General features: G+C 53.5%; 1 protein-coding gene across 3 annotated transcripts in view; it reads left to right on the top strand.

Moving 5' to 3' along the window:
* The window catches only part of CCDC33 (coiled-coil domain containing 33), a 101,500-nt gene that overhangs the window by 49,028 nt on the left and 25,560 nt on the right, over positions 1 to 26,912 (top strand). For all 3 annotated transcript variants that reach the window (XM_032342463.1, XM_032342462.1, XM_032342461.1), the window contains 4 exons: positions 1,159 to 1,288; positions 1,907 to 2,040; positions 3,092 to 3,163; positions 14,729 to 14,923. In XM_032342463.1, the coding sequence (XP_032198354.1) occupies positions 1,159 to 1,288; positions 1,907 to 2,040; positions 3,092 to 3,163; positions 14,729 to 14,923 (531 nt within the window). The remainder of the gene's footprint in view (positions 1 to 1,158; positions 1,289 to 1,906; positions 2,041 to 3,091; positions 3,164 to 14,728; positions 14,924 to 26,912) is intronic.

Below are 26,912 nucleotides of genomic sequence, written 5' to 3'. Positions count from 1 at the left end.
TCTTTCCAGCCTTTGCAGCTGCTCGACCTCCTCCACCTGCAGTCCCTCCTTATTCCAGGCATCCGCGACCCTTGCCATGCTTGGAGCCCCCTCCACTGTTGTCCTGGGTGATTTTCCCAGCCAGAAGGCCCCCCTCCTTCCCTTGGCCCTGCCAAATCTTACTTCAGAGCCTTCCTTGGGTCCTGCTTCCTGCGAGACGGCTTCGGTGGCCATGCTTGGGAATGTCTCCTGGAGCCCCTTATTCAAGGACTCTGGTCAATACTGTAGTGCCTTAAAATGTATATCCTTTTTTGTTTTTTTTAAAGAGTTTATTTACTTATTTGTCAAACAGAGAGAGAGTGCACAAGCAGGGGGAGCGGCAGGCAGAGGCAGAGGGAGAAGCAGGCTCCCCATTGACCAAGGAGCCCAATGTGGGACTCAATGCCAGGACTCTGGAATCATAACCTGAGCTGAAGACAGACACTTAACCGACAGAGCCACTTAGGCGCCCCAAAGTGCACGTCCTTTAATTCAGCATTTCCACTTTGGGTCCTTGGGAATTAATCTGAGATTCAGAAATCCACATCAAACAATATTCAATACAGAACTATTCTAGGAAAACATAGGAAGGGAGAAACCAGGGCTCCTGGACATGACAAAAAAAACCCTGCAGCTACAAAGATCACGGATACCGAGCGTTATTTGCGACTCTGGATATACTTAGGTTTTCACAGTAAATGAAAAACATAGGATGTTAGGATCACAATTATCTACAAAGTAGGCTTAGCAAAAAACTAGAAAGAAACATGCTGTCCTAGGATAGTTGTCTTTAGTGTAGGAATTTGGTGTGTTTGGGGGATGTTTGTGTTTGGTTTTGTTTTAAGAAGGCTCCACACCCAGCCCAACTTGGGACTTGAACTTATGACCCTGAGAACAAGACCCAGACAGAGATCAAGAACCAGATGTTTAACTGACTAAGCCACCAGGCACCCCTAGGTTTTTCTTTTTAAGCGTTCTACTTTTCTGTTTTCCACAATTCATTTATTACACGCATGTTGCTTTTTAACAATTGGGACAAACATTTGTGATATGTGTAGACACACAGACGGCCATGTCTTGACATCCCTTCATTGGGGAGAAGCGATGGCCCCACTGTCTACTTCCACTATCTCCTTTCAGCTGTCCAAGCCAGCGGGACCCCCAGAGCTGCCTTTATGGAACCAATCCTTCCTCTTCCAAGGCCGAGACGGAGCCACCAACTTCTCGGAAGACACAGCCCTGGTGCTGGAGTACTACTCCTCTGCTTCCAGTGAGTGTCCCTTGGGTGCGGTGCGAGGGCAGCCGTGCCTCAGGACACAGGTGCCAAGGGTGCTCAGACCACCTGCCTCTGCCCTCTGCGGGGGTGGGTGAAGGGGACCCGGTTCCAGTGCATGTGGGCAGGTGGAGGAGCTCCTGGCTGGCTTCCTTGTCCTTGTTCCTTGGCACGGGCCAGCACACATTGGTCTTATTCCCATATTAGACCCGTGCCTTACCCCATCCCCACGGACCTGTCAGTGAGGAGGGAGGGACAGATTCCCCCAGGGCTCACAGCATAGAGGGGAAACCGGATTCAGAGACCCACTGATCTATGTAGAGTCTGAGTTCCACATGGAGAGAGTAAAGAGCCCCCAAGGCCAGAGACAGGGGAGATCCGTATACACACCCAGAAGCACAGAATATGTGGAGAGTTGGTCTTGAATTCACAGAGCCACGTTCAGAGAAGGAGAGTTGTGCAGGGCAAGGCCAGGAGGCAGGAACGGAGAGGCATGAGATGACTGGATGTTGGGTACCGAAAGACTGGGGTGCCTGCCGGGGCCGCCGACACTGGGATCCTAGGGCTCTCGGGTGGGGGCTTTGGTGGGAGTCCCAGCTGGTCCTACCCCTACAGTGAAAGGCAGTGAGCCATGGACCCTCAGCAAGCCCTTGGGCGTCTCCGTGTTGCCGCTAAAGAGCCGTTTGTACCGCAAGATGCTGGCAGGGAAGGGTGTGAATGGGCTGCGTGTGGAGAAGCTTCCCATCACCGTGAGTGCCCCGCCCTGACCAGAGCCCATGCCAGGTGGCCCACTCCTGCCCCAGCCCACCCTGTTCCATCTTGCCCCTCTGACGCCAGTGACTGGCTTCTCCAGTAGCTTCCACCCCCACCCACAGGGCCCCCACCACGGAAGCCACCCGCAGTCAGGTATAAGGCGCTCCCCTCAGCTCCTGCCCTGAGCAGTGTGAGGAGAAACACAGGGAGTCCCCATGGGACGGTGGCAAGAGCTCTGGCCTTTAACCAGAGAGATTTGGGTTTAAATCCTTACTTGCCCTAGTTCTTACTGTGCAACTAGGCAAGTTTCTTAGACTTTCTGAACCTTGGAGTGCCCATCTTTAATATGGGAACAACATGCCTGTATAGGGTCTGTGTGACAAGAGAGCCAAGAGCCCAGTCTCTCGAGCCTGACTATGTGGGTCCAAATGCTGGTTCCACCCCTTACCAGATTACATGACCATGGGAAAATTAAAGTCCTGGTGCCTCAGTTTCCTTGTCTGATAAATGGGGTCATAGTAATGGAATTTTTCTCATAGGGTTGATGTGAGACCTTTTTTTTTTGAGGAAGTACATGTAAAATACTTAGAAAAGAATATATATTATATATAATAATGTATTATATATTATATGTAATATATAATAATATATTAAATCTTACTGAGACTATATATATGTGTGTATATATATATATGTGTGTGTGTATTATATATATTATATATATATATATTTATGATAAATACATCATTTATTTCTATGCCAACTTTATCTCTGGCCATCATGTTGTAATAGACCTCAGTCAATGGGAGTTCCCCCAGTCCTCCAGGAAGCAGGTCTGGAAATGCCAGTCAGGTCTTCAGTGGAGTTGAGGAGGGAAGTCCAAGGCAGGGAGGGTGAGCAGAGGTGGGGGACCAGCTCCTGCCTCCCTCTCAATCCCCAGGCAGAGGCCCTAGCAGGCCCCTTCTTGGGGAATCTGGAATAGTGGGCAGATCAGAGGCAGAAGCTGCGCTGGCCAGCATAGGCTGACTATTCCTCTCTCCTCCCCAGGACACCAAGCTGAAAACCATCAATGGCGAGGCCCCCACAGTGGATATCTCCTTCCAGCTGCTCTCCTCTGAGGTAAGGCTGCCTGGCAGTCATGTGCCAGGTCCCATAGCCCTGCAGTGGGTTCCACCCTCCTTCACAATTGCTGGCGTCATTCAGGGGCTGGGGCCAGGGGCTTCTGGAAGGAGGGGACTGCTGCTTTGGATAGAAATGTCTGAGGGTGATTTGAGGCTTCAGAAAACGAGACAGAGAGCTGAGATTAGGAAGAGGAGAGTTGAAAGCAGAGGGCCACCCAGACCTGGGAGTCAGCCTCTAACCCAACCCAAGCCAAGCCTGGCTCATTTGGATCAAGGTTCTCCGACGGTGAACTAGGATTTCAGCTTCTGTTGTTGTGAACCAAACTACTACAAACCTAGAAGCTTAAAATGATGCCCATTTATGGGCTTGTACTGCTGAGGGTAGACAGTCTTACATGGCACGGCTCAAATTGAGATGCCGGCAAGGTCACGCTCCTTTCTTGAGGTTCTGGGGAAGAGTGTGCTCCCAGGCTCATTTAGGGGGTTGTCAGAATCCAGTTCCCTGCAGTCATGGGACCAAGGTGTCTGTTTCCTTGCTGACTGCCAGCCAAGGGTCCCCTCAGCTGCTAAAGGTAACCTACATTCCTTCTCACAATGGCCCCCTCCATCTCTCAGCCAGCAGGCAGGTCAAATCTCCCCAACACTTCAAAACTCTCTTTCTCCTTTGTCAGCAGCCAGAGAAAACCCTCTGCATTAAAGGGGCTCATGTGATTAGGAGAGGCCCACTCTGAGAATGTCCCCAACTCAAGGTCAGCCATGCCGTGTAACATAATCACAGGGGTCACAGCTCATCATAGGCATGGGTCCTGGGGATTAGGGTGTGGAATCTTGGGCGCCCATTTTTGGACTCCTGCCTCCTACAGCTGGGTTGATCCAAGTGGAAAGATACCCCTGGCTCTGAGCCCTGCCAGACGGATGGGATCTCTTCCTCTAGCGAGCCCTCCCTGGACTCTGAGTCCCGGTTGAACCCCGGTCATTTGGCTCCAGTGCACCTGGCCTGTGTCTTCTGGAATTCTTCCCTTCTTTGGTCTGTGGTGCTAAGACAGACACAAAGCCGGGATGTGGGCAGTTCAGGACCATGAACGAAGGAACCACAGGCAGGCATTCGACGTCTGGGTCAGTCCTCTCCCACGGGCTTCCCATAACAGGAAAAATTGCCACCAGTGCTGGGGTAATACTTGGCCCTGTGACCTGACCCATGGAGAACACAGAGAATTATATGGTGTGGGGTAAGAAGCATGTATCTGGGAACGTAGCCGCTTGAAACTGTGTCCGTGTCCCCATAAGGGGACCAAGGCCCCATAAGGCCTCCGGTGAGTACCTGGGACCTCCCATCAGCACTTCTGCTTGTGGAATGTTCTGCATTGTCTTCTGATTCCTGGTGAAAGAGAGTTTGTTAGAGACAGCCTGACACCCACCCGCACTCCCACCACCACCACCACCACACCAGGTGTAGGACCAAGAAGGTACCGAGAGGCGAGGACACGGAAGCAGCCCCAAGAAAGAAGCAGGGTCCTTGGAGAAAAAGTCACCCATTTCCCAGACTGGATCTTACACCTCCACAGCTTCTTTTCAGTATCTAGAGTCTGTCAGTGGCCACTGCCTGGCCCTTCCTCACCTCCCCCTGCCTCCTGTCCCTTCACGGGGACACATGTGTCCTGAGGATGGAAAGGAGCATCAAGTGCCCCTGGTCAGGCCACTGGGGGACCCAGCAGGCAACAGGCAGGTGGACAGGACACTTCCCCGGTTGCCCAGGGGCTAGGCACAAAGGTCTCAGTGATGAATTATTCACCGGAGCTGTGCTAAGTGCAGAATTAATCCCTTTCCTTCCAGCTGGCGGCCTCACTAAATTATCCCTCCAAGTCATGCGGGAAAACGCTGCCGAATTCATTTAGCGGCTGAGTGTTTTGATCTGGGCCTTGTGATTTTAGCTTCCCCTTCCCCCAGCCCCCCTTCCCCTGAAGGCGGGTTAAAAAAAAAAAAAAAATCTTTCGTTAATGGATTTCCGAGAAGAAAGGAAAAGAAAGGGATCAAGATTGGGTGTGTACCAGGAAAAATAGTACTAGAGGAAATTCAGATTCTGCAGCCAAGCATTCAACACACAGTTCCACGCACGCACGCTGTCTCACACCAGCGCGTGCGAGTACTGCCACGCAGATGGTCCCGTATGCACAGACATGCACACGCGGACACACACACACACACACACACACAGACACCTTTTCATGGGCACACACACTCAATCCACAGACGCATGCTCACACACACACACACACACACACACGTGCAAACAGACGGTTTCACACCTGCACTGGCATACACAGAAACTCCATCTCTTTGTGGCTAAACCATTCCTTGGTGACACTATTTGTGAATTGGCTGAGAACTGACTCACTTTGATTCCAGGATCTTGAACTCCAGTTTGGGGGCTAATGGGGTGGGCTCGGCATAGGTTCTTGCAACCAGGGCACCCAGCCGTTCGTTCATTCTTTTATGCCACATATATGTGATGAGGACTCGATTTTGGCCACCCTTGTGGATTGCAATGAGGAGAGGGAGGGGCCAGCAGCATGGAGCCCATCTGCCTTGAATTCACCCTCATCAGGCTTGGACAGGGCTCCCGCCTCTCATCTGAGCCCTTTTGGCACCCTCCTTTCTACAGGGTAGTGGGAGCGTGTTGAGGGTGGAAAAACAGGAGAATGCCTGGCAGCCAGAGTGCAGAGGGCCCTTCCCCAGCTCTAGCACTCCCCACCACCCTCACTGTCACAGCGCCGCTGTCCCTCTGTGCCAGTGCAAACATTGGGCACCTGCTATGTAGCAGATACTGTCCCAGTTTTAGGGATCTTACACGTCCTCATAAAGCTTATGTTCTTAGAGGGCAGGGACCGTGGCCCAGGCAGTGAGCAAGTCAATTCATTAGCAGACAGCAGCTCCTGTAAGAGGCCTGACAAAACCCAGTGACAGCAAACACCTGGCAGGGTCTGAATTCCTTTCCTCTTATGGTTCCACCTAAGACATCATCTACAAGTTCACGGTGGAAGGTACCTGGCCTTCGTGTCTGCATTCCAGCCTGGGGGACCAGTGCCATCGCTTCTTCCATTTTTAAATCAAACACGGCTGGAAGCTTGGTGGGCCAGCGCCGGAAACCTGGGATCTTAGAGCCCCATGGACACTCTGGCTGCTGGGGGGTGGGTGGGGAGGGCTTGGATAACGGGTCTCTCGGGGCCCCCCGTCCATGTAACTGACAATCCCTTAAGAGCAATTCCTTGCCCGTGGTCCGATGTGCTACTAAAAGATGATGCTTCAGGAGAAATAAATACTCATGCTCTATTTGGGTACCTCCCTCCTGAGGACACATTCTCTTTCTCCTGAGCCTCCGCAGGACAGACAGATTATCCCAATTCATTGAGGTTTGGGTGAACATCATCTCTCTACACCCTCTGCTTCCACATCACCCATTCCCAGAGTTCTGAGAACAAGAACATCGTGGAATTTCCAAATAGGCTGAGACCACAGAGGTGTCTTTCAACTGCCCAGCCGGGACAGGATTGTCCTTAACAACATCCACCACAGGTGGTCTTACTTGCTGTGCCCTGACAGGAAGCTCACTACCACAAGATGCCCCCTGTCCCGTGGCTCCATGGCCACAACAGATAGAAGTGCCCGCCTCACCCTGAGCCCACCGTCTCTGTGCCCCCAGCCTCCTGGCTCCACCATCTGGGGCTGCAGGGCGACCCTGGCAAGCCTCCTGTGCTGGTTGTGGGGACACTGGCAGGTGGCAGCCATGCAACATGTTGGCAGGCCTACTAGCCAGCAAAGCCTGCAGTTTCTGTGAATGGTGGGATGGAGTGGTCTCCTGGTTTGGGATACAGTGCTTGAAGCAAGTTCTGCTGGTGATGGGTTAAGTTTTATCCCTCTGATGGGACTTCTCGGCAAGCACCTGCTGCTCAGAGTGATCTGCTTTAAGCTAGAGCTGTGTGTGTAGGTGAGCATGTGACTGACTACACATGGATTCACAAAAACTAAAAAAATGGATACCTGCCCATAGGCGGCCAACTTCCCTTTATTGTGCATACAGAGGGCGTTGGCCTTGAGGGGGTCTGTTCAGCTCTAAAAATCCATAAGCCTATGGCTGCTCCACATATACATGTACAAATAACCCTATCTCTCCTCCATTCTCCCTCTGATGTTGGTCTCTGCTCTTTGAAGAGTGTGATCTGGTCCCCCAGGAGTCTATGCTTCTCCAGGCTAAGCAGTCTGCCTCTTTTAATGAACTGGTGTCAAGATCCTGCCGCATCCTGGGTGCCCTCCAGCTTGCAGGCAACCTCTTTGAAGTGAGGCTCACACTGAGCAGGTTTCCCAGGCTGACCCTTGTGGACTGAAGCCCCTCGTTCACATGATAGGTGCTCACAGCGCCAGTCCCTGCCTCCTCGCATGGAAACGTGCCTCTCGCAAGGTGGGACGAGTCTATGCAGTCATCTGGGTGTTTGGCGACAGCGTGCCTTCTCAGGCTGGGATTTGGAATCCAGAGTCTTACCCGGGCCGAGCACCAGGGCACCAGGCAGAGATGGGGGCTGCCTCCTCCTCAGCCCACAACCCTGAGTGATGCTGGCAGGACTTGAAACCTGGGGGTCTCCTTGGATTTTGGCACAGGATGGGTGCCTTTGAGGAGAGAAGGAGGTGGCACCCACTGTCACCCACTGAGGGAAGGGGCGGCTCCCACAGTCCTGTCCGAACCTCCCCCTTCCCTGTTCTCAAAGGAAGAGGCGGGGTGGGTCTGCAATGCTGTGCCAAGGCCTGCCCTAGTGTTTTATTCAAATCAGTTACAAAGCTCTCTGGAGACCAGACCAAAGTGGGGACAAGTGGCTGTTTAACAAATAGGCAGAATCATGCTGGATTTGATGAATTTTTATAAATTTCTTTGAAAGCTACATATGAAGGTCCTGGGCTGGTCCTCAGAGAAGCCCCAGCACAAACCTGTGTCCATTTCCTCACCAAGCACAGCTGCCCGGAACGCCCAGCGTTCAGAACAGCACCAGAGCCTCCTTGGCTGGTCCTGCCCTCCGGAGGGTTCCGTCCCCACCCCCAAGACTCCAGCTCTGAGAATGACCACAAGGACAATGATGGATCCAGGGAAAAAAGACCCTTTCCCCTCCCACAACCTCACAACACCCTGCCTGTCTTCCCTTCCACCCCACGGCCCCTACACGAACAGTGTGCATCCTCAGGTCTGGGTTGAATCCTGGATCTTCCACTGATCTTAGCCTCCCTGAGTCCCCCCTTCATCATCTACAGAAAGGAGCTGTGATCTTTACCAGCCAGGAATGTAGTGAAAATGGAATGAAGGAGTCTGTGTGAGCTCCTTCTACACAGCCCAGTGTAGTTGCTGACAAACGTGCTGAACTCATCAGACATGAGGACAGGGCTCCTGGGGGAGGGGAACAATGGAGACTTGCTAATCCATCACTCAGCACCCGCCCCTCGTGACAGCCGCTCCACCAGACTCACATCCATAAGGACATCAGGAGGCCTTGTCAAGAGCTGAAGACAAACATCACCAGCCCCACATTCGGTCTCATAGCAATTTTTCAGGGAATGAAGAAACGGAAAAGAGACAGACAATCATCTCTCTCGAGGTCAGATTTGCTGAAGTGTCCCCATTGGACCCTGCCTTGAGCTGTGGAGGAGAAATGAAGTGAAGACCTGCTTCCTGCCCTATGAGTGGGCAGGGCTGGACCAAGAGCCATACCGCAGGCTCATTCCAGATGCGTCACCCACTGCAGGCCTCTGCTGCCTTGAGAATGTGAGCCTGTGACTCCCAGCCAGAGATGGAAATGTTTTGAGTCAGGATACAGAGATGGCTAAGGAAGATGGAAGTCTTGGCCCACCCCTGGTCTGCTCTGCTATTCTGTGAGCCCAATGCATGACTGCGGGATTGAAGAAGCAGGACGGGAGAAAACAGGGCAAAACTTCTAGACAAAATTATTCAGAGAGTGGGGGCTGCTCTTGGGTTTTCCCCATCTCAAAGTCACACTACCATAGCCTAGACCTCTCTTTGGCCAAACCAGATGCATCCCAGCTCCACCCAAGGTCATTCAGGCATGAAGTCATTAGCCTTTCTTTGGATCCCTAACCTGTGCCAAACAGTAAAGCACCCTGACAGATCATTACCACCCATCTTGCTAAGTTCTGGCTGAAGTGCATTGAGCATACAAAGGTCAGGGCAAGAGTCACAGAGAAGAATAGCTTAAACTCTGCCTCAAAGAATGGCTTAAAAATTGGCAAAGCAAGAGTGATTCAAGCAGAAGGAATCACAGGTGCAAAGGCATGGAGGCATGATGGTATCTGAAGCATGTGGGACATATGGAGGCTGTTGTGGGCAATGAGACTGGAGACTGAGCCTACACCATGGAGGGCCTGTACGCCAGGATGCAGGGTTTAGACTTTACTGGTGTTTCACGGTGATTCGAAGCTAAGGAAAGTCTTTGGGCAGCAGTAAGATGTGATCTGATCTTTATGCTAGAAAGCTTTCTCAAGAGGTAAATGGGGGGACCCAATAGGAGAGATGAAATGCAGAAAGCCCAGATTCCAAACTAACAATAGTGAGCCCACAGACTGTCCAGTGAGCTGTGGGCAGGGCTCTATTTAATACTCAAGTCCTTGCTAGAATTGTTAAATATCCTTATCACTGGCACCCCTCCCCTGATCCTGCAACTTGCTTTTAGATTAACCCTCTGAAAACCATTTTCTGGAGAATGAATTATGGCCCCAATGAGGATTAACACTCAGACCCTTCTTTGCTGGCAGAGACCCAGAGCTTCAAACCCCACTGCAGCTGCAAGACCGTGCAGGATGCCATAATGAGGCTTGTGATATGCATGGGATGCAGCAAGCCCTCTTGGAGGGCCCCGTTTTCCAAGCCTCGCCTTCAGCTGAAGAGATAAGAACCTACAACTGGGGCCACAGGAAATGACAAAGCAGTAACTGATCAGGGAGCTGCTGCACAGGGCTCATTATGGTGCTTGCCAGCGGGAGAGACACCCTTATCAGGGAGAAAATTGCATCAGGCCTCCTGAATTACTAGCGATTGGAAGCAGATTTCTTGGGACGCACTTTGTTAGATACCTAATGAGCGGGATACAGGCGGGCAGAGCCCAAGGCCGGCGGGGCGGGGGACAAATGTCTTTGTTAAACAGAATTTGTCAGTTTCCGCTTCAGGTTCCCTGGGGAGGGTTCAGGGCCAGCTAATTGAATTAAGAGAATGTGCGCTCCAGCGAGAAGGCTCAGGGCGGGGCGAGAGGCAGGCTGGCCGGAAGGCGGGCGCTTTCAGCACCAAGGACAGCAGCTGCATCCTGGCTTGTCGGTAATTGCCAGGGCAGGCTGGAACTGTTGCATTTTGCATGATCAGGGATCTAGGGGATGGAGTGGGTAGAAGGGAGGCAGAAGACGTTAGGGGAGGAGGAGGAAACAGGTGACCCAAGAAGCCTCGAGCCTGTGATGCTATTGGCCTGGTCTGTCTCAACAGACCCTCCTCTGCTGGCTACAGCCAGGGCTGAGAGGCATGAGGAAGGGGAGTCTTCTCTCCACCATGACACTCACGTGGTATGGGGCAGCTGCAGCAGCACAAGGAGTGGTGGGCTGCACAGCGAGTCTGAGCCAGTACATGGCTGTGCATTGCTTTGAGCTTTCAAAGTAGGTCTCCAATTACAGCCTTAATAAAGCAGGACATGCTGTAGCCATGGAACCAGAATGAGGGGCCACTTATCAGCCCCAAGCTGCCTCAGCCGGCAGGGCGAGGCCTGCCAAATAGAAAAGCAAACAACTAGGCATGTGGGGTGGGCTAGCAGCCTCCAACCCCACCTGGAAGAAGAGGAGAGCTAGGTAAGCCTGGGCTTAAATAGGGAGGAGTTAGTCCCCAAGGCCCTACCCTCTCCTCATCCTCATTTTAGCATTATCCCCCTCTGCCATCCTCCACCCTGACCACCCACCATTTTGAGCAGCCTGGCGCCTTCCTGTAGCCCCAGACAAGCTCCTTTCCCATGAGAAGCAAGGACAAGAGGGACAATTGCCTCCCTACAATGTGAGCAGACTAAAGCTGAGCAGTCTGAGTAGGCAGTGTTAAGGAGAAATGAGGCACTGTGTAGGGTATTGGGAACCTCCTGGTGCCACTTACCTCATATGACAAGAGCCACTGCCTCTGAACACTGTTCTTCCCTTTGGGGCTTCTACCATTTGGGAATCTAAAGATTATTCTATAAAAGTCACCCACTCACTTGCCCCAGCTCCCAGACCAAGATGGATCCTGGCAAAGTTGATTAGAGCAGGAGATTAGAATCGTGGTCAGGAGTCCTGCAAGGATGGGTGTGGGAGGTGGAGGCTACTAGCATGAAGCAGCTGTGGGATAAAATACAGGCCAGGGCCAGCCCTGGAGAGGGCAGAGCAGAGTAGATCCTCTCAGTCTGGCAGGAGCCGCAGGAAGAGCACCTATGGATCAGAAGGGGCAGAAGAGTTGACATCCACAAACACCCTATCTTTCCTTCCCTCCTCCTGAGAACATCCTCCCCCACAGCCTGCCTACCAGAGACTGACAAGGTGAAGTCTCTGGTCTGGACTGAGGGGTCAGTGTCATTTTAATCTTATCTTTGTGATGAAAAATTAATTATAATAAATTTCAGAATCCACATAAAAGTACCTGATGAGTGGATGTGAGGGTGAGCTGGCTGCAACATCTGTCACCCCAGTGATCACCAGGATTGGTTCAGCTGACCTGGCTGGCTAGGCAGGTGTCCCCTTCCTCCCTCATCGCTCCACATGCATCCCTCCCAAAGCTGTGCTCTCTAGATGGAGGAAGACTGTTCTTCTAGCAAGGGTGTATAGTAGCTGCCCTGCCCAGCTAGAACTTCCCAATAAGCTCTCAGGGTTCAGTCATAGAGGAACGTAGGCTAGCCAAGCTTCCAAGACTCCAGACACCTCTAAATGAGGCATCACATGTGACAGTCTGTCTGTCTTTTGGGAAAAAAAAAATTATTTTAAGTAGCTGATAAGTGCCCAGCTCTGATCAGGGGCCCAGTACATGTCAGCTCTGGGTCACTGAGTTTACCAGCTGGTGCTTGGTCCACACAGGGTAGATGTGAGGGAGACAGGCAATGGGGGAAGGGACTCTTTTTGCAGTGTGTCTCTGCTTTCAGAGCTGATGGGGCACCTCTGGAGATCTCTCCCTTGATTTCATTACTTCCACTTCCTCCCCTAACTGGATTAGAAGGCAGTCTATGAAATCCAGGGCAGTGAGATTGGCTTTCTGCCTGGAAATGAGGAGAGATGACACTACAGGTCCTGAATCAGCATCTCACCCCAGTCCCAGGGGCCAGCTGGTCAATGGGGAGATCATCTTTGCCCTGATCTTATTCTGTCCTGTATCCATCTACCCACACATCTGAAAGTGCAGAGACAACAAAACAACCCCAAAGCACCTGATTCAGACGGTGAATATACAGAATATACAGCACCTCTATACAGAGGTGCTGGGGTGTTCAGTGGGGAGACTCACAATGACTCTTGTCCTCCCTAAACCATAGCCACTGGGAGAGGCAGGTGAGAGAGATAGCCAGGCCTAAATCCCAGGGACAAAACAGGCCCAGGAGTTTTGGTTATGAACTATAGTAAGTGCCCAGATCAGCTGCAAGATCACCCAATGCTTCACTCTTCTCATTCCAAAAATCTTCATATATTGCTTTCTCTTTGGAATTATCTGTTCTTGCACCCATCTGACAGGGTAGGTGGGAGGTGAGGCCCAGACTGGACTGGATTCTTCTGTCCTTGCATGACTATTACTCACTCTACTGACACATGTCTGAAAAGACTTAATGTTAATGAATTTCTGCATGCCAAATTTTATTTTTTTTATTTACTTCTTTTATTAGAGAGAGAGCGAGCGAGCAGGGGGATGAGGGAAAGAGGGAAAGGGAGAGAATATCAAGCAGACTCCCTACCTAGCCTGGAGCCCAGCGTGGGGCTCAATCTCACAACCCTGAGATCATGACCTGAGCCAAAACCAAAAGTCCGACGCTTAAATGACTGAGCCTCCTATTACCCCTAAGAACTTCTGCAGACAAAATTTTATCATGAAAAGGGAATAAAGGAATCATTATGGGAAGGAGCCAAGTGGTAAAGTGAAGGGTCCTTATCCTGATTCATCCGGTTCGTATGTGTGGGTTTTTATAGAAAGAGTGTCACTTTAAGGGAGGCCCACCCGTGCGTGTTCTTCCTCTGTTTGTTCAGGGTCAGACATCCAGGCACCTCTAACCCCGAGCATATCCTGTGCTGGTTGGCACTGTGCCCATTGTTCTATTTACTTCTAGCACAGATGGTGGCATGTTTATCCGCTACGTGGCCAAGACAGAATTCCAGCAACTGATGTAGGGGAGAAGCGGGTCATCCTGGAGGTCCCTACAGCCTTTGAATAACATACACGTGTTAGGGCTAACCATGGGTTTCCAAGAGAGTTTTAAACTAATCTGTCCTCTGAGGGAGCATCACACATGTCCCTAAGCCCAGGAAACATAAAGTTTGGGCAGAAAAAAGAAATGGCAAATGAGCTTAGGATTAGAGAACAGTGTGAGAACAGAGAGAGTCAGCTGCTGGGCTGGAAGATCCCAGAAAAGCTTTTGAGCAAGTGTGGGTGGGGGAAATGGAGATTTCCTGGAGATGCCGGTATCTGAGTGAGGTTGAGCTCTGGATCGGCAGAGGTGAGAGCTGCAGTCATGCTAAGGGGAGAATGGAAGAGGAAAAAGAATCTGGAAGGACAGGGAGGAGGCCCAGCAGAGCAGAGAGAGAGGAGACTGTTTAGTAGGTGCTAGGTGGGAGGCTAAGGGCAGATGTGAAACGGAAAAGAAATCTTCCTAGCAAAGAGTGTCAGAGGAGAATGGCGATGTTCGAGGATGATGTTCCTGCACCAAATGTGAGAGTCCTGGATGGCACGGTTGGGTTATTCCTGCGACAAATAGTTACCGAGCACATACAATGAGGCAGACACTGGGGTTAAACAGAGTCTCTGCTGACACGTCACTTACATTCTAGTGTGGGGATGAGAGAGAAGCACACAATAAACAAGCAAAAATCAGTTTTTTCAAGTTTAGCTTTCTGGTAGAGTTAAGTACTATGAACAGTAAAAAGGGATAATGTGATGAGAGCATATATTAGAGGAGAGGTGACTTTAGAGAGGGTGGGCCTCTCTCCTGAAGGCCAGGGCACCTCTGGGAAGAATATATCTGGGCAGAAATCTGAATGATGAGAAGAGGACAGCCATGGAAAGACCCATGAGTCTATCTGGGCAGAGAGCACAGCAGAGGGAAAGGCCCTGAGGCAGGAGAGGTTCATTAGTAGAAGGAATGCCAAGGACAGTGTGGTAAGGCCCCAGGGAGCGAGGGGGCAGGTGGAAGACAGGAGCCAGGCATGTTGGGCCTCCTGAGCTATGAAGAGGAGAGGCTTGGGAGTTGGGGGGACATCTAGAAAGGACATTTGTGGTAGAAAGACACAGAAATTTCTTCGTGCCTTCTCTTCCCAGAAGCCGGAAGACTTCTTGACTCCAAATAGCAGCCAGGTTCTGCCCATCCTGGACCCCAAGATCTTAGATGAGAAGCTGGGTACCATCCGTGAGTCCTGGTCCAAGGCCACGGTGAGCTCTAGTATGGACTCCAACCCATCTACCTCTCAGGAAACGGAGATAGAGCCTCAGGTGCCCAAGATGTCCCATGAAATGGTGAGTGTCTCCACCCAGGGCTGGGAGGGCCAGAGCGGCGAAAAAGGTCACAGGGGAAGGGCTTTGATTGTCACCTGGTTCACTCCTTTAGTGGCAAGGAGACCTCCCTTCAGGAACTCTCTGTATGTGACTTACCCCCAAGCTAACCTGGTGGAAGTTGTGGATTCTTCATTTTACAGAGTTTCTTCACCCTTTGAATGGAACTCCCACACAATTTCCTTCCAAGGAAACCCTTGGGACACTTGTAAGACAGGGGTCCATTGACTTAGGCAGGAATCAGCCCAAAACTTTCTCAGGAGCATGTCCTCCAGGTAAGGGGATGCCCCTCTAAGTCATTAGTTCTAACTTCTCAAAGAGGAGATTAGGGCTCAAAGAAAAGAGGTCACCATCTTTGGTCACAGGGTCTGCGTCCTGGTCATGAAATTTGCAGTTGACCAGATGCTGGGAAAGGGTTGGTGAAGTTGGCCAAGGTGGTGGCTTACTTTGGTGAGGGGTCAGTGCTGAATCCTCGTCCCTTAATGCAGAGAGGTACAGAGCAGGCCACCAAAAGACAGTCCAGTCGAAGTCCTCCCTTGGGCTACCACGGGTCAATTCATGTATGTCTTCCTCCCTTCCTCCGCAGCGGATCCCATGGGGAACGCTGATCAGAAAGATCCTGAGGAAAGGCCCCAGCCAAGGCCACCGTCCCCTGGGGAAGCCCTGGGACTCCTCCTCTCAGGACCTGCCCCTCTCCACCGACAGCCTCCCCATCTTCCCCTGGCACTTCTGCACCTTTCTGGAACATGTCCCCTCTGATGATTAGGAAGGGTTGCTTTTCTGCAGGGCGTGCCCAGATGCTCCCACAGGGACTGCCCCTGCCCACCCTGGCACAGGAGCCAGAACAACCATGGGCCACCTTCTGACACTCCCTTCTCTCACCTCTGCCCCTTGGGAAAGCAGCACTCAGGGCTCACCTGCCAGCTTGGCGCTCAACCGGGTTGAAAATAAATATGGAGACCTTGTCTTTAGAGACTTTGGCAGCATGAATAGTGCCTGCGGTCAGTCTCTGTCTTCTCTTCAGGATTCAAATATGAGATGACACTGGCCTGCTCAGGAGAGCCAAGAGCAGGAACTGTTCTTGAGCAAGAGACCAAGTAACCATTGTGAGTCACAGAAGGGAGAATAAGAAAAAAGTCGCCACAGGGCACTAAGACGAGATTCTGGAAGGTTATGAGTGTGTACAAGGAAGCTTGGGACTCCCCTATACCCACAAGCTATCAGGGCAGCTGTGAGTTGGGCACATGTGTGCAGGGAAACGTGCCCTTCTGGAAACCTCCCAGCACTCCCTCTACCCTCCCCCTTGCTGGACACCTGGCAAGACGGTGGTAAATACTGGGCCATGTGGCTGGACAGCAAGGCCATCAGAAAGAACCTTAGAGGGCGTCTAGTCCAATCTTTTAATTTGATGAAGGATGGCAATGAGGAGGTCTCGAGGTGGGGTGACTCTGCCCAAGGCCTCCTGATGTCACTGTCCCATGTTGCCTTGCTCATAACCAGATGAAAATAGGCAGCTGCAGAGGACTGTATGCCCATCCCTGCACTGTTCAGCCAGCCTGACACCACTGGGTCCCTCAGACGCCCGTGCCGTATTCAGTACACCAGGCCTGCCCTTCTCCCTTGCCCATCACAGCCTGTGTCAGACCCAGCCTGTCCCCTCCTGGTGCCTGACTCTTGGTTCCACTTCATTTTCCCTCCCAACCCTGCCTTCAGTCCTCCAACCCATCATTTGTCCCTTCCTCCCTCCCTCCCTCCCTCTCTCTCTCTCTCTCTGTGTCTCTTTCTCTCTCTCTCTCTCTCTCTCTCTCTCTCTGTGTGTCTCTCTCTCTCTCTCTCTCTCTCTCTCTCTCTCCCTCTGTGTGTGTGTGTGTGTGTCTCTTTCTCTCTCTCTCTCTCTCTCCCCCCCCCACCTTGGCTCAGATTTACCATCTGGCTTTTCCCACTTCTGATCCTGTGCCCTAGTTTGGTCCTGGAGACCCAGCCCCCAGCTCCTACCCTCTTGCCAGAGCCTACAAGGAGCGGGGCAGGACCCAGACACCCACATGGCCAGCAATCCCCGTCCCAAGCAAGAGAACGTGGGTGGGTATCAACAATGGGCAGCTCCGTGAAATCACAGGTAGCTGTGTAGCAATGGGTCACTGTTCCATAGCAACCACACAAAATTACATAGCAATCGACAAGCTCACGCAAACAGGAGACAAAGTGACAAGCACTAGAATGCTGCCAGGGAGCAGCAGACTGTAGTTACAGAACAATAGAGGAGTCCAGCCACACACGCTCTCTCCCAGCACTGGACGATAGGACCATGGGCGTGAGCACACGTATAGTGTGCAAGCCACAGACAGAGTCACAGAACAAGAGAAAAGACTTGAGCAGCCCTGGAACACATCTGGGTGGCAGTGGCTCCAGGCACCATCACAGAGGTGGCTGGAGGGTGGCTGGAGGTGGCTGGGAGGCTGGAGGGAAGTGGCAGTGGACCCCCGGTGACATGACGGTGGTTGAGTGGCGAGCCAGCGATGACCTGCCTCCCTTCTCTCTCTGCCTGTGTGTTCAAGCTGTCAGCCTCTCAGCAGCTCTGGATTCCTGGAGTGTGTCTGTCTAGGAGCATGGTCCCCAGAGCCCAAGAAACAATTTTGCTTCTGAGTCCCTCCAGAGCCTAGTCTGGCTTAAGAGGAAATGGAACAATTTCTGGAGGAAGGAGCACCTTGGGAAGGGAGAAGGGAGTAGAGGGGACGTGGGGTCTGTGCCCTCTCTGCCTAGAGGCCGCAGAGGCTCCCCACTGCCCCAGGGCCTGCCAGTCTCAGCCCCATAGCCCCAACGAGCCCCAGCAGGCTCCCTTCCCCTAGTGTACCCTTGGGTCCACCTTCACACCCAGCAAACCCACGCCTTACCGATGCCACTTTTTTTTTTTTTAAAGATTTTATTTATTTATTTGACAGAGATCACAAGCAGGCAGAGAGGCAGACAGAGAGAGAGGAGGAAGCAGGCTCGCCGCTGAGCAGAGAGCCCGATGCAGGGCTCCATCTCAGGACTCTGGGATCATGACCTGAGCCAAAGGCAGAGGCTTTAACCCACTGAGCCACCCAGGCGCCCCTCCGATGCCACTTTGTCCAAAGCTCCTGTCCTTGAGTGGGTTCCCTGAGACCGGGGTCCCACGCTGCACCGGGGTCAGGTGCAGGGCTTGGCAGGGCTTGGCAGGGCTGGAGGAAGCCTCCACTTCCCTTCCGAACAGGCCAGGAAGGCATTTTTGGAAGACGTGGGCTTTTGAGTGTGAAGAGTGCAACATTAGGAGTCCTCTTGATCTTAGTAACTCCCGAACATTAAACAACTTGTAAGCCTTGCCCTTCACCCCCAGACCCCACCCTTTACCCAAGCCCACCTCACGCTGAGCCAGGCAACTTCTAGAGTAGGGAAGATGAGGGGCTGGTTCCATTCACAGAGAACTTATAAACCACCTGCCCTGGGCCAGGATTCCGTACCACCCCCCACCCCCGCCTCCTCCCTGGCAGCACCCAGCAAGCTTAGCCATTCCCCCAGCCTGCAGAAAACCAGAACCCCACCCCCACCCCGGCCAGGTGCCCAGTGCTGTGTCCAGCTGTGCAGAGGGAAGGGTGGAGGAGGAAGAGGCCAAGGCCCTGAGCCCTGGAGGTTCTCAGCCGGCAGGAGCAAGTCACACTCCAGGAAGCAACAGAGCGACACAGAGCGGCACGCAGGAAATATTTGGCAAGGGATAAATGGCAAAAGGGCATGGCCCAGACCATTTATCTTCTTAAGTGTCACGCTCACCCCGTGTTGCTGGGAACACCTAGTGAGCCGTCAGTAGAGAGAGAGGAGCAAGGCAGGCTTCCTGGAGGAGGCAGAAGTACTGTTCAAGACTTGTGCGTTCAGTGTTGCTTGTAGTGCAGAAATTCTAGAACGGGATCTTCATCCTCTTTTCTCTGGCTCCCTCCCTCCATTCACCACTCCTTGTTTTTCCCATCTCTCTCTCTATCGCCCTCGCTCTCTCCCCCCCCCCCCCTCTCTCTGCCTCTCTCTCTCCCCACCCCGCATGTCTGCCTCTCCCTGCTTCTGCCTTTCTTTGGTTGTCTCAATTTCTTTCTGAGTCTCTGGCTTTCATTCTCTCTCTCTGACTCCCTCCCTCCCTTTTTCCCTCCCATGCTCAGAGGAGATTTGTGGCAGACCAGAGGCCCTCATACCGGCAGATGAATAATTGACAAGGGTTGTTTAAAGATTCAGTGGAGTTTTTCCAACCTCCCCACACTGGAATAACTCATTTCTTTCATTCTCTCTTTGAAAGCCTTTCCCCCCCATCCATCTCTCCCCTTCCTTGCACCCACACGCCCACATGCCCCCCACCCCCACCCCACACAGCTTTCCTCTCTCTCCCTTTCTTATGTCTGCCGGACCCTAGAATGATCCCTTCATCCTCATTCCTTTAACTCCACCTCCCCCTCACACCACCCCATTTAACCTCTCCTAAGGGTGGTGGGTTGAATTCAGCTCCTCCGGACGCCGTTTCCCCAAGAAAGAGGGCCGCATTTCATGGGCAAGGAGAAGGAAGGCCCGAGGAACTGATCCCTCTCAGATCGCACAGCAGCAAGGTGGAGTTGGGACCACCAGAGGGCAGGCCTCGCAGCCCAGGGACCCCCCCCCACCCCCACCCCCCAGGCAGGTGGAGAGGGACTGGCGGGTCTGTTTCACCTTCCCAGGATGGTTCTGAGCACCGTAACACAGGAGAGCTGCTTACCCTGCTCTAACAGCCCCGTAGGGCCAGATGGAACTGAGGAGGGGCCTTCATAAATTCACGGGGGATGGATGGTGTTGCAGAGATTCCTGGGAGCATGGTCATGCTTCCCTGCCTGGAGTGGCCCAAGGGTGCCCAGCCACCCCTGTTTGCCCACGACCGAGGGGTCCCCGAGCCATAGGACTTGCAGTGGTAAACCCCAGACAGACTCAGGAGAACCAGGAGGAGGGTCTCCCTGCGTGGCATGGGCTCTTCCCTCCCCAGCCCTGATCCTTGGTGGTTGCCACACCCTCAGCCACCTGGCACACACCCTTGCACACACCCTCTTCCCACCTAACCCTGCTCCACACTGTCCCCTGCTCTCACAGAGCTCTCACCACCTCCCTGTAGTGACCTTGAACTCCCTTCCCCTTTTTGGGCCCCAGTTCCTTCCTCTGTCAGCCGAGGAAGTTGGAGCAGATATCCTGGAGTCCCACGGGCTTCTGTGCTGTGACCAGAGCCTTGGTCCTGCCCTCAGGCCCCTGCCCACGATGAGGTCCACGGCCAGGGAAGCTGAGCAGCTCCGGGCAGGCCTCGCTCCCCAGGCACCACCTGGTGGCAGGTGACGGGTCCTGCCAGTGGATTCCTGCTTGTGACAATGACCACATCAGTGACTTGCAGGAATGGCTATCTGGGGTGATGGGGTCCCAAAGTCCAGGACCCTGGGGTTGGCCCCCAGGAGCCACAGGGACACTGACTCCAACCTGGGAGAGAGATCCCCACCAGGGGGCCCTGATACTTGGGACCACAAGGAGCAGAGAAAACAGGAAAATCAGAGTGAGACAGGGAGAGAGACTGTATAGCCATCTGGAACTTATCTCAAGAGCCTCCAACCAAAAGCACCTGACTCGGTGTCCTGTCTCAGCCTCCCCATACAAACCACCAGACACATTCCAGAAACATGTCACCTTATTCCTCTCGCTACAGCCCCTCACCATCTGTAGTCCCCAGCTCCACTGCCCAGCGCCCGCAGCCCTCCTGTTTGCCAGGTCTGCCTTCTGTCTTCTGTCTCATCACCTCTGCAAGCCCCCCTGTCCTTCCATCTGGCCAGAGGCCCAAGAAGGGACATATGCTCATCACATAAGCACACACTCACCCACACCAGCCCTCCCCAGCTCATCCCCTGAACTCCTGCAGCCTCCCAGCTCTGAGCCCAGGAGCTGGCACTAGGGGGAGGGGCGATCCTAAACACAGATCTTGGAGTATGTCCCTGTCACAGCTAGCTGCCGGACTCAGCTGAGCCCCTCAACAGCTCCCAACTCTGTCCTTCTCTTATTCCACCAGTTCTTACACATACGGAGAGAGAGAAAGAGGGCAAGCTCACAAGTGTTTGAGGAGGGGAGGGAGGGGAGAAAGGTAGGAAAGAAGCAATAAGGAGACCCTCATCAGGTGCCCTGTTCTCCAAACCCCCCACGACCCTTCCTCCCCTTCTCTCATGAAGCCCTAGCAGACTTCGGTCTCCACCACTCAAGAGGCTGTGTGACCTTGCAAAAGTCACCCCACCTCTCTGGGCCTGTCTCCTCATTGTTAAGTGGAGGGAATGCTCTCCCCTGTGCCCCTCCTAAGGCCACAAGGAGGATTAACAAGAGCAGATGGCCCTGTGCTAGAAACCTAAGGGCTGTCCACTGTGTGCGAGGCTTAGGACTGGTCACAGAGCTCATGGGCCCTTCGAGATGGAGGGGGAAGCAGGGGTGGGGGGAAGCACGAGCCCTACAGACCTCGGCCCTCTGACCCTTTCTCCCGATGGGCGGTTCCCAGACCCCTGGCCCACTCCTCTCCCTCCTTGCCCCCGCCCTCCGAGTCTCTGGTGGGCCATTCTCCTCCCCCATCCATCACCTGGGACTAAAGAGATTAATAAACAAGACTCATAACTCAGCGGCTGGGATGCAGCAGATATTTACGGCTCCGTTTCAATTTGCAGAGAGATTAAGTGTTTGTCGATTTATTGTCTCTTGGTGTGTGTAAGCGCTGAACAAGGCCCCCCACAGGCCAGCCGCCCTCCCCCACTCCACATACTCACACACTTGAGGGTGTACCACCCCCCCGCCTGGTGTCTGGAGCAGGCAGGGAGCCCGGTGCTGCCCAGCTCTGGAAAGCCACTGGCTCTGGAAAGCCACTGGAGTGGACTTGTCTTCCTGATCAACTTGACCAGAGAGGCAAGTGACCTTGGCCCCAGGAGCGGGCTCGCAGGCCCATAGAACAGGGTTATTAGACAAGATAGGGGGGTACCATCCTTAGACGATTCAGAGGGTCCTTCCTGGCCTTCCTCCATACTCATTTCTCCCCATGGGACAAGGGTCCATGGGGCTGGGTAAGTGTGCCCTGGAGCTCACGGTCCACAATTCTAGATCACTTTCCAACACCCCAGAATTCCCTGCTCAGATGGACCTGAACCTGCTCTTGAGAACCATGCAGGCCACCCCAGAGTGAAGTACTTTCAGAAAGAAGCCTGGCTAGGCACAGGGGGTGGGAGGGTTGGTGATGCAGGGGGTGGGAGAGAGGGTGACACATGCTGAGAGCCTCTTCTCTTAAGCCCCTGTCGCAGGCCCCACAGATACTAGGGATCAGATCTGGAAGGGGAGGCACATGTCCGTCTGAAGAGAAAGACTCCCAGCCCAGCTGGGGAGGAGTCTGCAGGGACCAAGGGACTGAGACTGGGGAGACTGGTGGGACTGAGACAGGGCTGCCCCAAGTAGGAGAGTGCTTGAGGAGCCAAGAAGCGGGGCACAGTACCCCCCCACCCCCACAGACCTCGAGCTGCCTCTCTCCTTCCATGTTGACTTTGTAGTCTGGCAGAGGCATTCATTAATTCATTCGCTCAGCCAGCTTTCTGCGCATGGGCCGTGTGCCACACCCTATTACCTCGCCCTGCAGAGCCCTCTCAGCTGTGCAGGTGATAGAGAGTCGAGTCCCGTCTCCACCACTCAAGAATCGTGTGACCTCGAGTAAATCACTCCACCTCTCTGGGCCTGTCTCTTCCACTGAGTGGAGGGAATACTGTCCCTGTACCCGAATGTTGAGGCTTTGGAGAGGATTAACAAGAGAGTGGATGGCAGTGCTGAGGAAACCGAGGGTGCCTCTCCCCTTTGCAAAAGACATATTAATAGTCGGGGTGTTCATGGGCCCTTCGAGCTGGGGAAAGGGCAGGGAAGGGGGGAGCAGCATGGCTCACCCAGGCCTCCCCCTCCGACCCTTCTCCAGAGGCACATCCCCAAGCTCAGTGACAGTGACAAAAAGGTAACTCCCTACAAAAGTCCCTGTCCTGAGGAAGCCCCAGTTCAGGAGGAAAAACACATCGGGGATCCATGCAGGAGGGTGACCAGAACTGGGGTGCAGTCTGCTCAAGGGATTGTGGGGGCACAGGGAAGAGCATCCCTAACCCTAACCCCTATCCCACCCTGCCCCAGATTTCAGCCATCAGTAGTTGTTGCCATGAAAGCCGTGACAGATCTTGGATTTGTTGGTAGAAAAGAAGTATAGGTTAGTGAACTTGTTCCTGTAAGAGGAATCTGTTGAGTTGAGATTACTTGTGTGTGTATGTGTGTGTGTCCTCGTCTGCCTCCATACCTCTCTCCCAGGTGGGACAATGTTGGCCTGGAGTCTCACCAAGAGACATTGTGGGGGGTCCTCAAGCTACCTTCCTTCCAGGCTAGTCCTCAAGATAGGACCTCAGTTTCTTTTTCTGTAAAATGGGTAAAATATATTCCAGCAGTGAGAGATGAGGAAGTCTTAGGGTGTGGAGGTGAGAACTTGAAGGAATAGAGGGACAGACGGTTGGCCAAATCTGGGTCTGCCCCCAAGCACCTAAAGATCGGGCTGAGGGGGAATGTGGGTGAGGGGCCCACTGGAGCAGAGCCCCACCCCCACCCCTGAGAGGAGCAAGAAAATTAACAGCCAAGGGCACATGGGCTGAGAGGGGTACCTAGAGACCTGGGTCTGGTTCTGACTCTGCCTCTGACCTGAGCAGTTGGCCCGCCTGTACCCCTCCACTCTCTGGGCCCCAGCCTCCCCTCTCTGCAATGAGGGGCCTGGTCTTGATGATTTCTTCTTTTATCTGGCAAACAAAGCAGATGTAGGTAGGGTGACCTCTGGCTCAGCTCCATAGGGAGTCAGCTGGCACCGTGCTCTATCACTGCCCCTCTCAGCTCCCAATTAAGCACTGGGTAGGTGGGGCAGGGACACAGCTCTCTCAGTAAATAAAGCCCAGATCCTGAGGCCATAAATTGCTGAGGGCTTAAAGCATCTACTGGTGAGGGTGAGAGGGACTACAGAACCGGGCGACAGCTGGGAAGTGGGGCCCATTCCTTCTGCAGACTGCCAAGCTTAGCCCCCCTTTTGATAATACCAATTATATCCACCCATCCTTGGTGAGCTCTTACTTTGCTCCCAGAACTTACATCATCATCTCATTACCTCCTTGCACTAACCTGATGAAGGACAGACAGTAATCATCCCACTTTATGGTTAGAGAAAGTGCGGGAAACTCCGTAGCCCTTCCAGGACCCTAGGGCAAGACTGAGGGAGAACATTCATTGGTCCAGCACAGGTCTGGGGTCTGAGGGCCCCTGTTCCTGCTCCCGCAGCTGCCTTGGCCGGGCCTTGTGACTCAGAAGTCAACAGCCTACTGAGCTCAACTCACCGCGTTGCCAGTCCATCTGTCTGGGTAGGAGGGCTGCCTCAGTTTGCTGGTAAAACACCAAAACAGAGCTCTGGGGCTGCAGGTCTCCTCCCCAGGCCCACCCCAAACCTTCGAGAGTATAGGCAGAGAGGTCCTAAGCACCATATGTCTGAACTCCACATAACTGAAAAGTCATAAATTAAGCCATAGCTAACAAACTATTAATTACGTTCTATTCTTCCTTCCTTATTAACCACCTCCAAGAATTCCCCAATTCCGCATTGGATCCTGGCAACATGGGGGAGAGCAGCTCCCAGCCCCTGCCCCTAGACCCCCATATCCTAGGAGATGTCCCCTTTACCTCTAACTGGGCTGTTTCCATCCCATATCCTAAGGGCCCAGTGACCATGTGAGACCTTTGACGCAGCCCTCAGGAAGACAGGCCCTGGGATAGGAGGGAACTCCAGAGTCCCAGGTTGCAGGGCTGTGGTCTGGAAGGGTGCTTGGGCTCTGGCTGGGCGCAGCTCCTTGGCCCTACCAAGTCCTCAGCCCGTGGGGAAGGTGGCAGCTCTGGGATGGCAAGAGCAGGACCCTCTAACACGCCGGGCCCAAGACAGGGGCCCTGCTTGTCCAAGGCTAAGGGCAGAACAGCCCCTCCCCCAGAGCAGTGACTCTATTAGGCTCCTGAGCTCTGATTAAATGCTTTTCAGTACAATCCAATTTCCTCCTGACGTGAACTAGAAAAGCCCAGTCTGTGCACGCGCGTGCACGTGCACACACACACACACACACACACACACACTACATTTGGTGTTAAATATCCAATCAGCTCCAAAGATAATAGAGAAGGGCCAGTTCACTCCCAGTTTAATCAGATAAAATGCCCATTCATCGGCTCCTGCCAGCGGCAGCGGAGGTCCCCTCCTCCAGCCCACCAGGACTGAGTGGAGGGGGCCCGCGGGAGGGGCTGCAGGAGAGGGGCCCGGGCCAGAGTGGAGGGGAAACCGTGGGGAGGAGAACCGGGCTGAGTAGGTGGGCTGTGCCTTTAAATCTTCAAGGAGGGGGGACAGCAGTGCCCACGGGGGACTAATTATCCTTCAGCCTTTAGCCAGCTCTTACTCAAACAGACAAAAGGGGGGCTCTGGCAGCCCCAATGGCGTTAGCCTTTGCAGCAGGTTTTTCACTCTCAGATATGCAAATCCACCACAGCAGGGTGGACCCTAGGGATGGCTGAATAGTGGTCTGGGGATCCGGGAGGGCCTGCAAGGGCAATGGCCTGGCGGCTGGACCCCCACTCCCAGAGGATGGTTTTGGAAGACTAGAGGCATCTCACTCTCTCTCCTCTGGCTGCGTGGGGAGCTTCACAGTGGGGGAGAGCCTTATGGAGGCCAAGAAGAAGGTCCTTCCCGCTCCTTGGGTGGGAGGCTCCCTCAGCAAGCTGACTCAGCAACCAGGAGCTAACAGCTCAGATGGGGCCGTCCTGCGCTCTTGGCCCCCTCCAGTCTAGGACATAGCCAGCAGGTAACCTATCCAGAGCAAAAATCTAGGTGTTGCCCTTCCCCAAAACCTGTCTGTTGCTCTCTCACCTGCAGCATGAGTCCCTCAGCCTGGTGGGCCCCCTGACCTCTGAAGCCTGTACCCCCACCCAGAATATTCTACCCACGCCTAACCCTGATGGTATCTGCTCACAGTTTCAAACCTTGGCTCCTCTCCTCTCCCTGCCTTATGTCCCCTCCCGCACCCCCACTCTAGGTTCCTGGCACACATGGATGCTCAGTACACGTGTCCAAGAAATGCATAAAGTGCCCCTTCCCAGGTAACCACATAACCCAGGGAGAGGCCGGGTCTGGATCAGAGATGGGAAGTTTGCTTTCCACTCATCTCCCAGCCAGCAAGGAGCTCAGTTTTTCCACCTGGGAAATGGGATGGTGTAGGCTGGCTGCCAAAATCCTGGTGGTGCCTGGAGAGGGCTCTCTGAGTGGTGAAGGGCCTTCGGTGTCTTATCATTTGCAGCAAGGTGAAAGAGGATAGTATAGGGGAGAGAGCCGTTAACAGAGGCCAGATTCCATCTCTCTCAGTCCCTCCAAGACCATCTACCAGACAACCTCCCTTCCCACTCTGTATGGGTCTCTGTCCTATCTCTCCAAGTCCTCTGCCCAGTTGAGAATTTCACTGCCATCTCGGCAAGAGGGTCCTGGGGCCTTGGCCTTAAAACTGGGAGGGGAGCTTCAAAAGTCTGGGAGGCAGGTCCTGAGACAGGAGTAAGGATGGGCTTTAGTGTGGAAGGTCTGGCTAATCAGGATTAGATCCTGAGGCTGAAGCCTGGGCCTGAAGTGGGCAGGGTGCACAGGCATCCCAGGAGATTGAGTTGGTGGTGGGGGAACCCCCAGGCAATGGGACAGCCCCCTCCCCTCATGGCTGCCTGTGTTGTGAATGTCTGGGCCCGGGAGGATTCATGACCAGCCAGGTGAGAAGTATTTGTGAGGGACCAACAGCCATGAGGCTCCGTCTCCAAAGGCAAAGGGTACACAGGGGTTTCCAGAAGCACTGCG

The sequence above is a fragment of the Mustela erminea genome, chromosome 5 (assembly GCF_009829155.1).
Source record: "Mustela erminea isolate mMusErm1 chromosome 5, mMusErm1.Pri, whole genome shotgun sequence".
Lineage (NCBI taxonomy): Eukaryota > Metazoa > Chordata > Mammalia > Carnivora > Mustelidae > Mustela > Mustela erminea.
The sequence above is the reverse complement of the archived record's forward strand: the minus strand, read 5'-3'. Positions and strand labels throughout refer to the sequence as shown.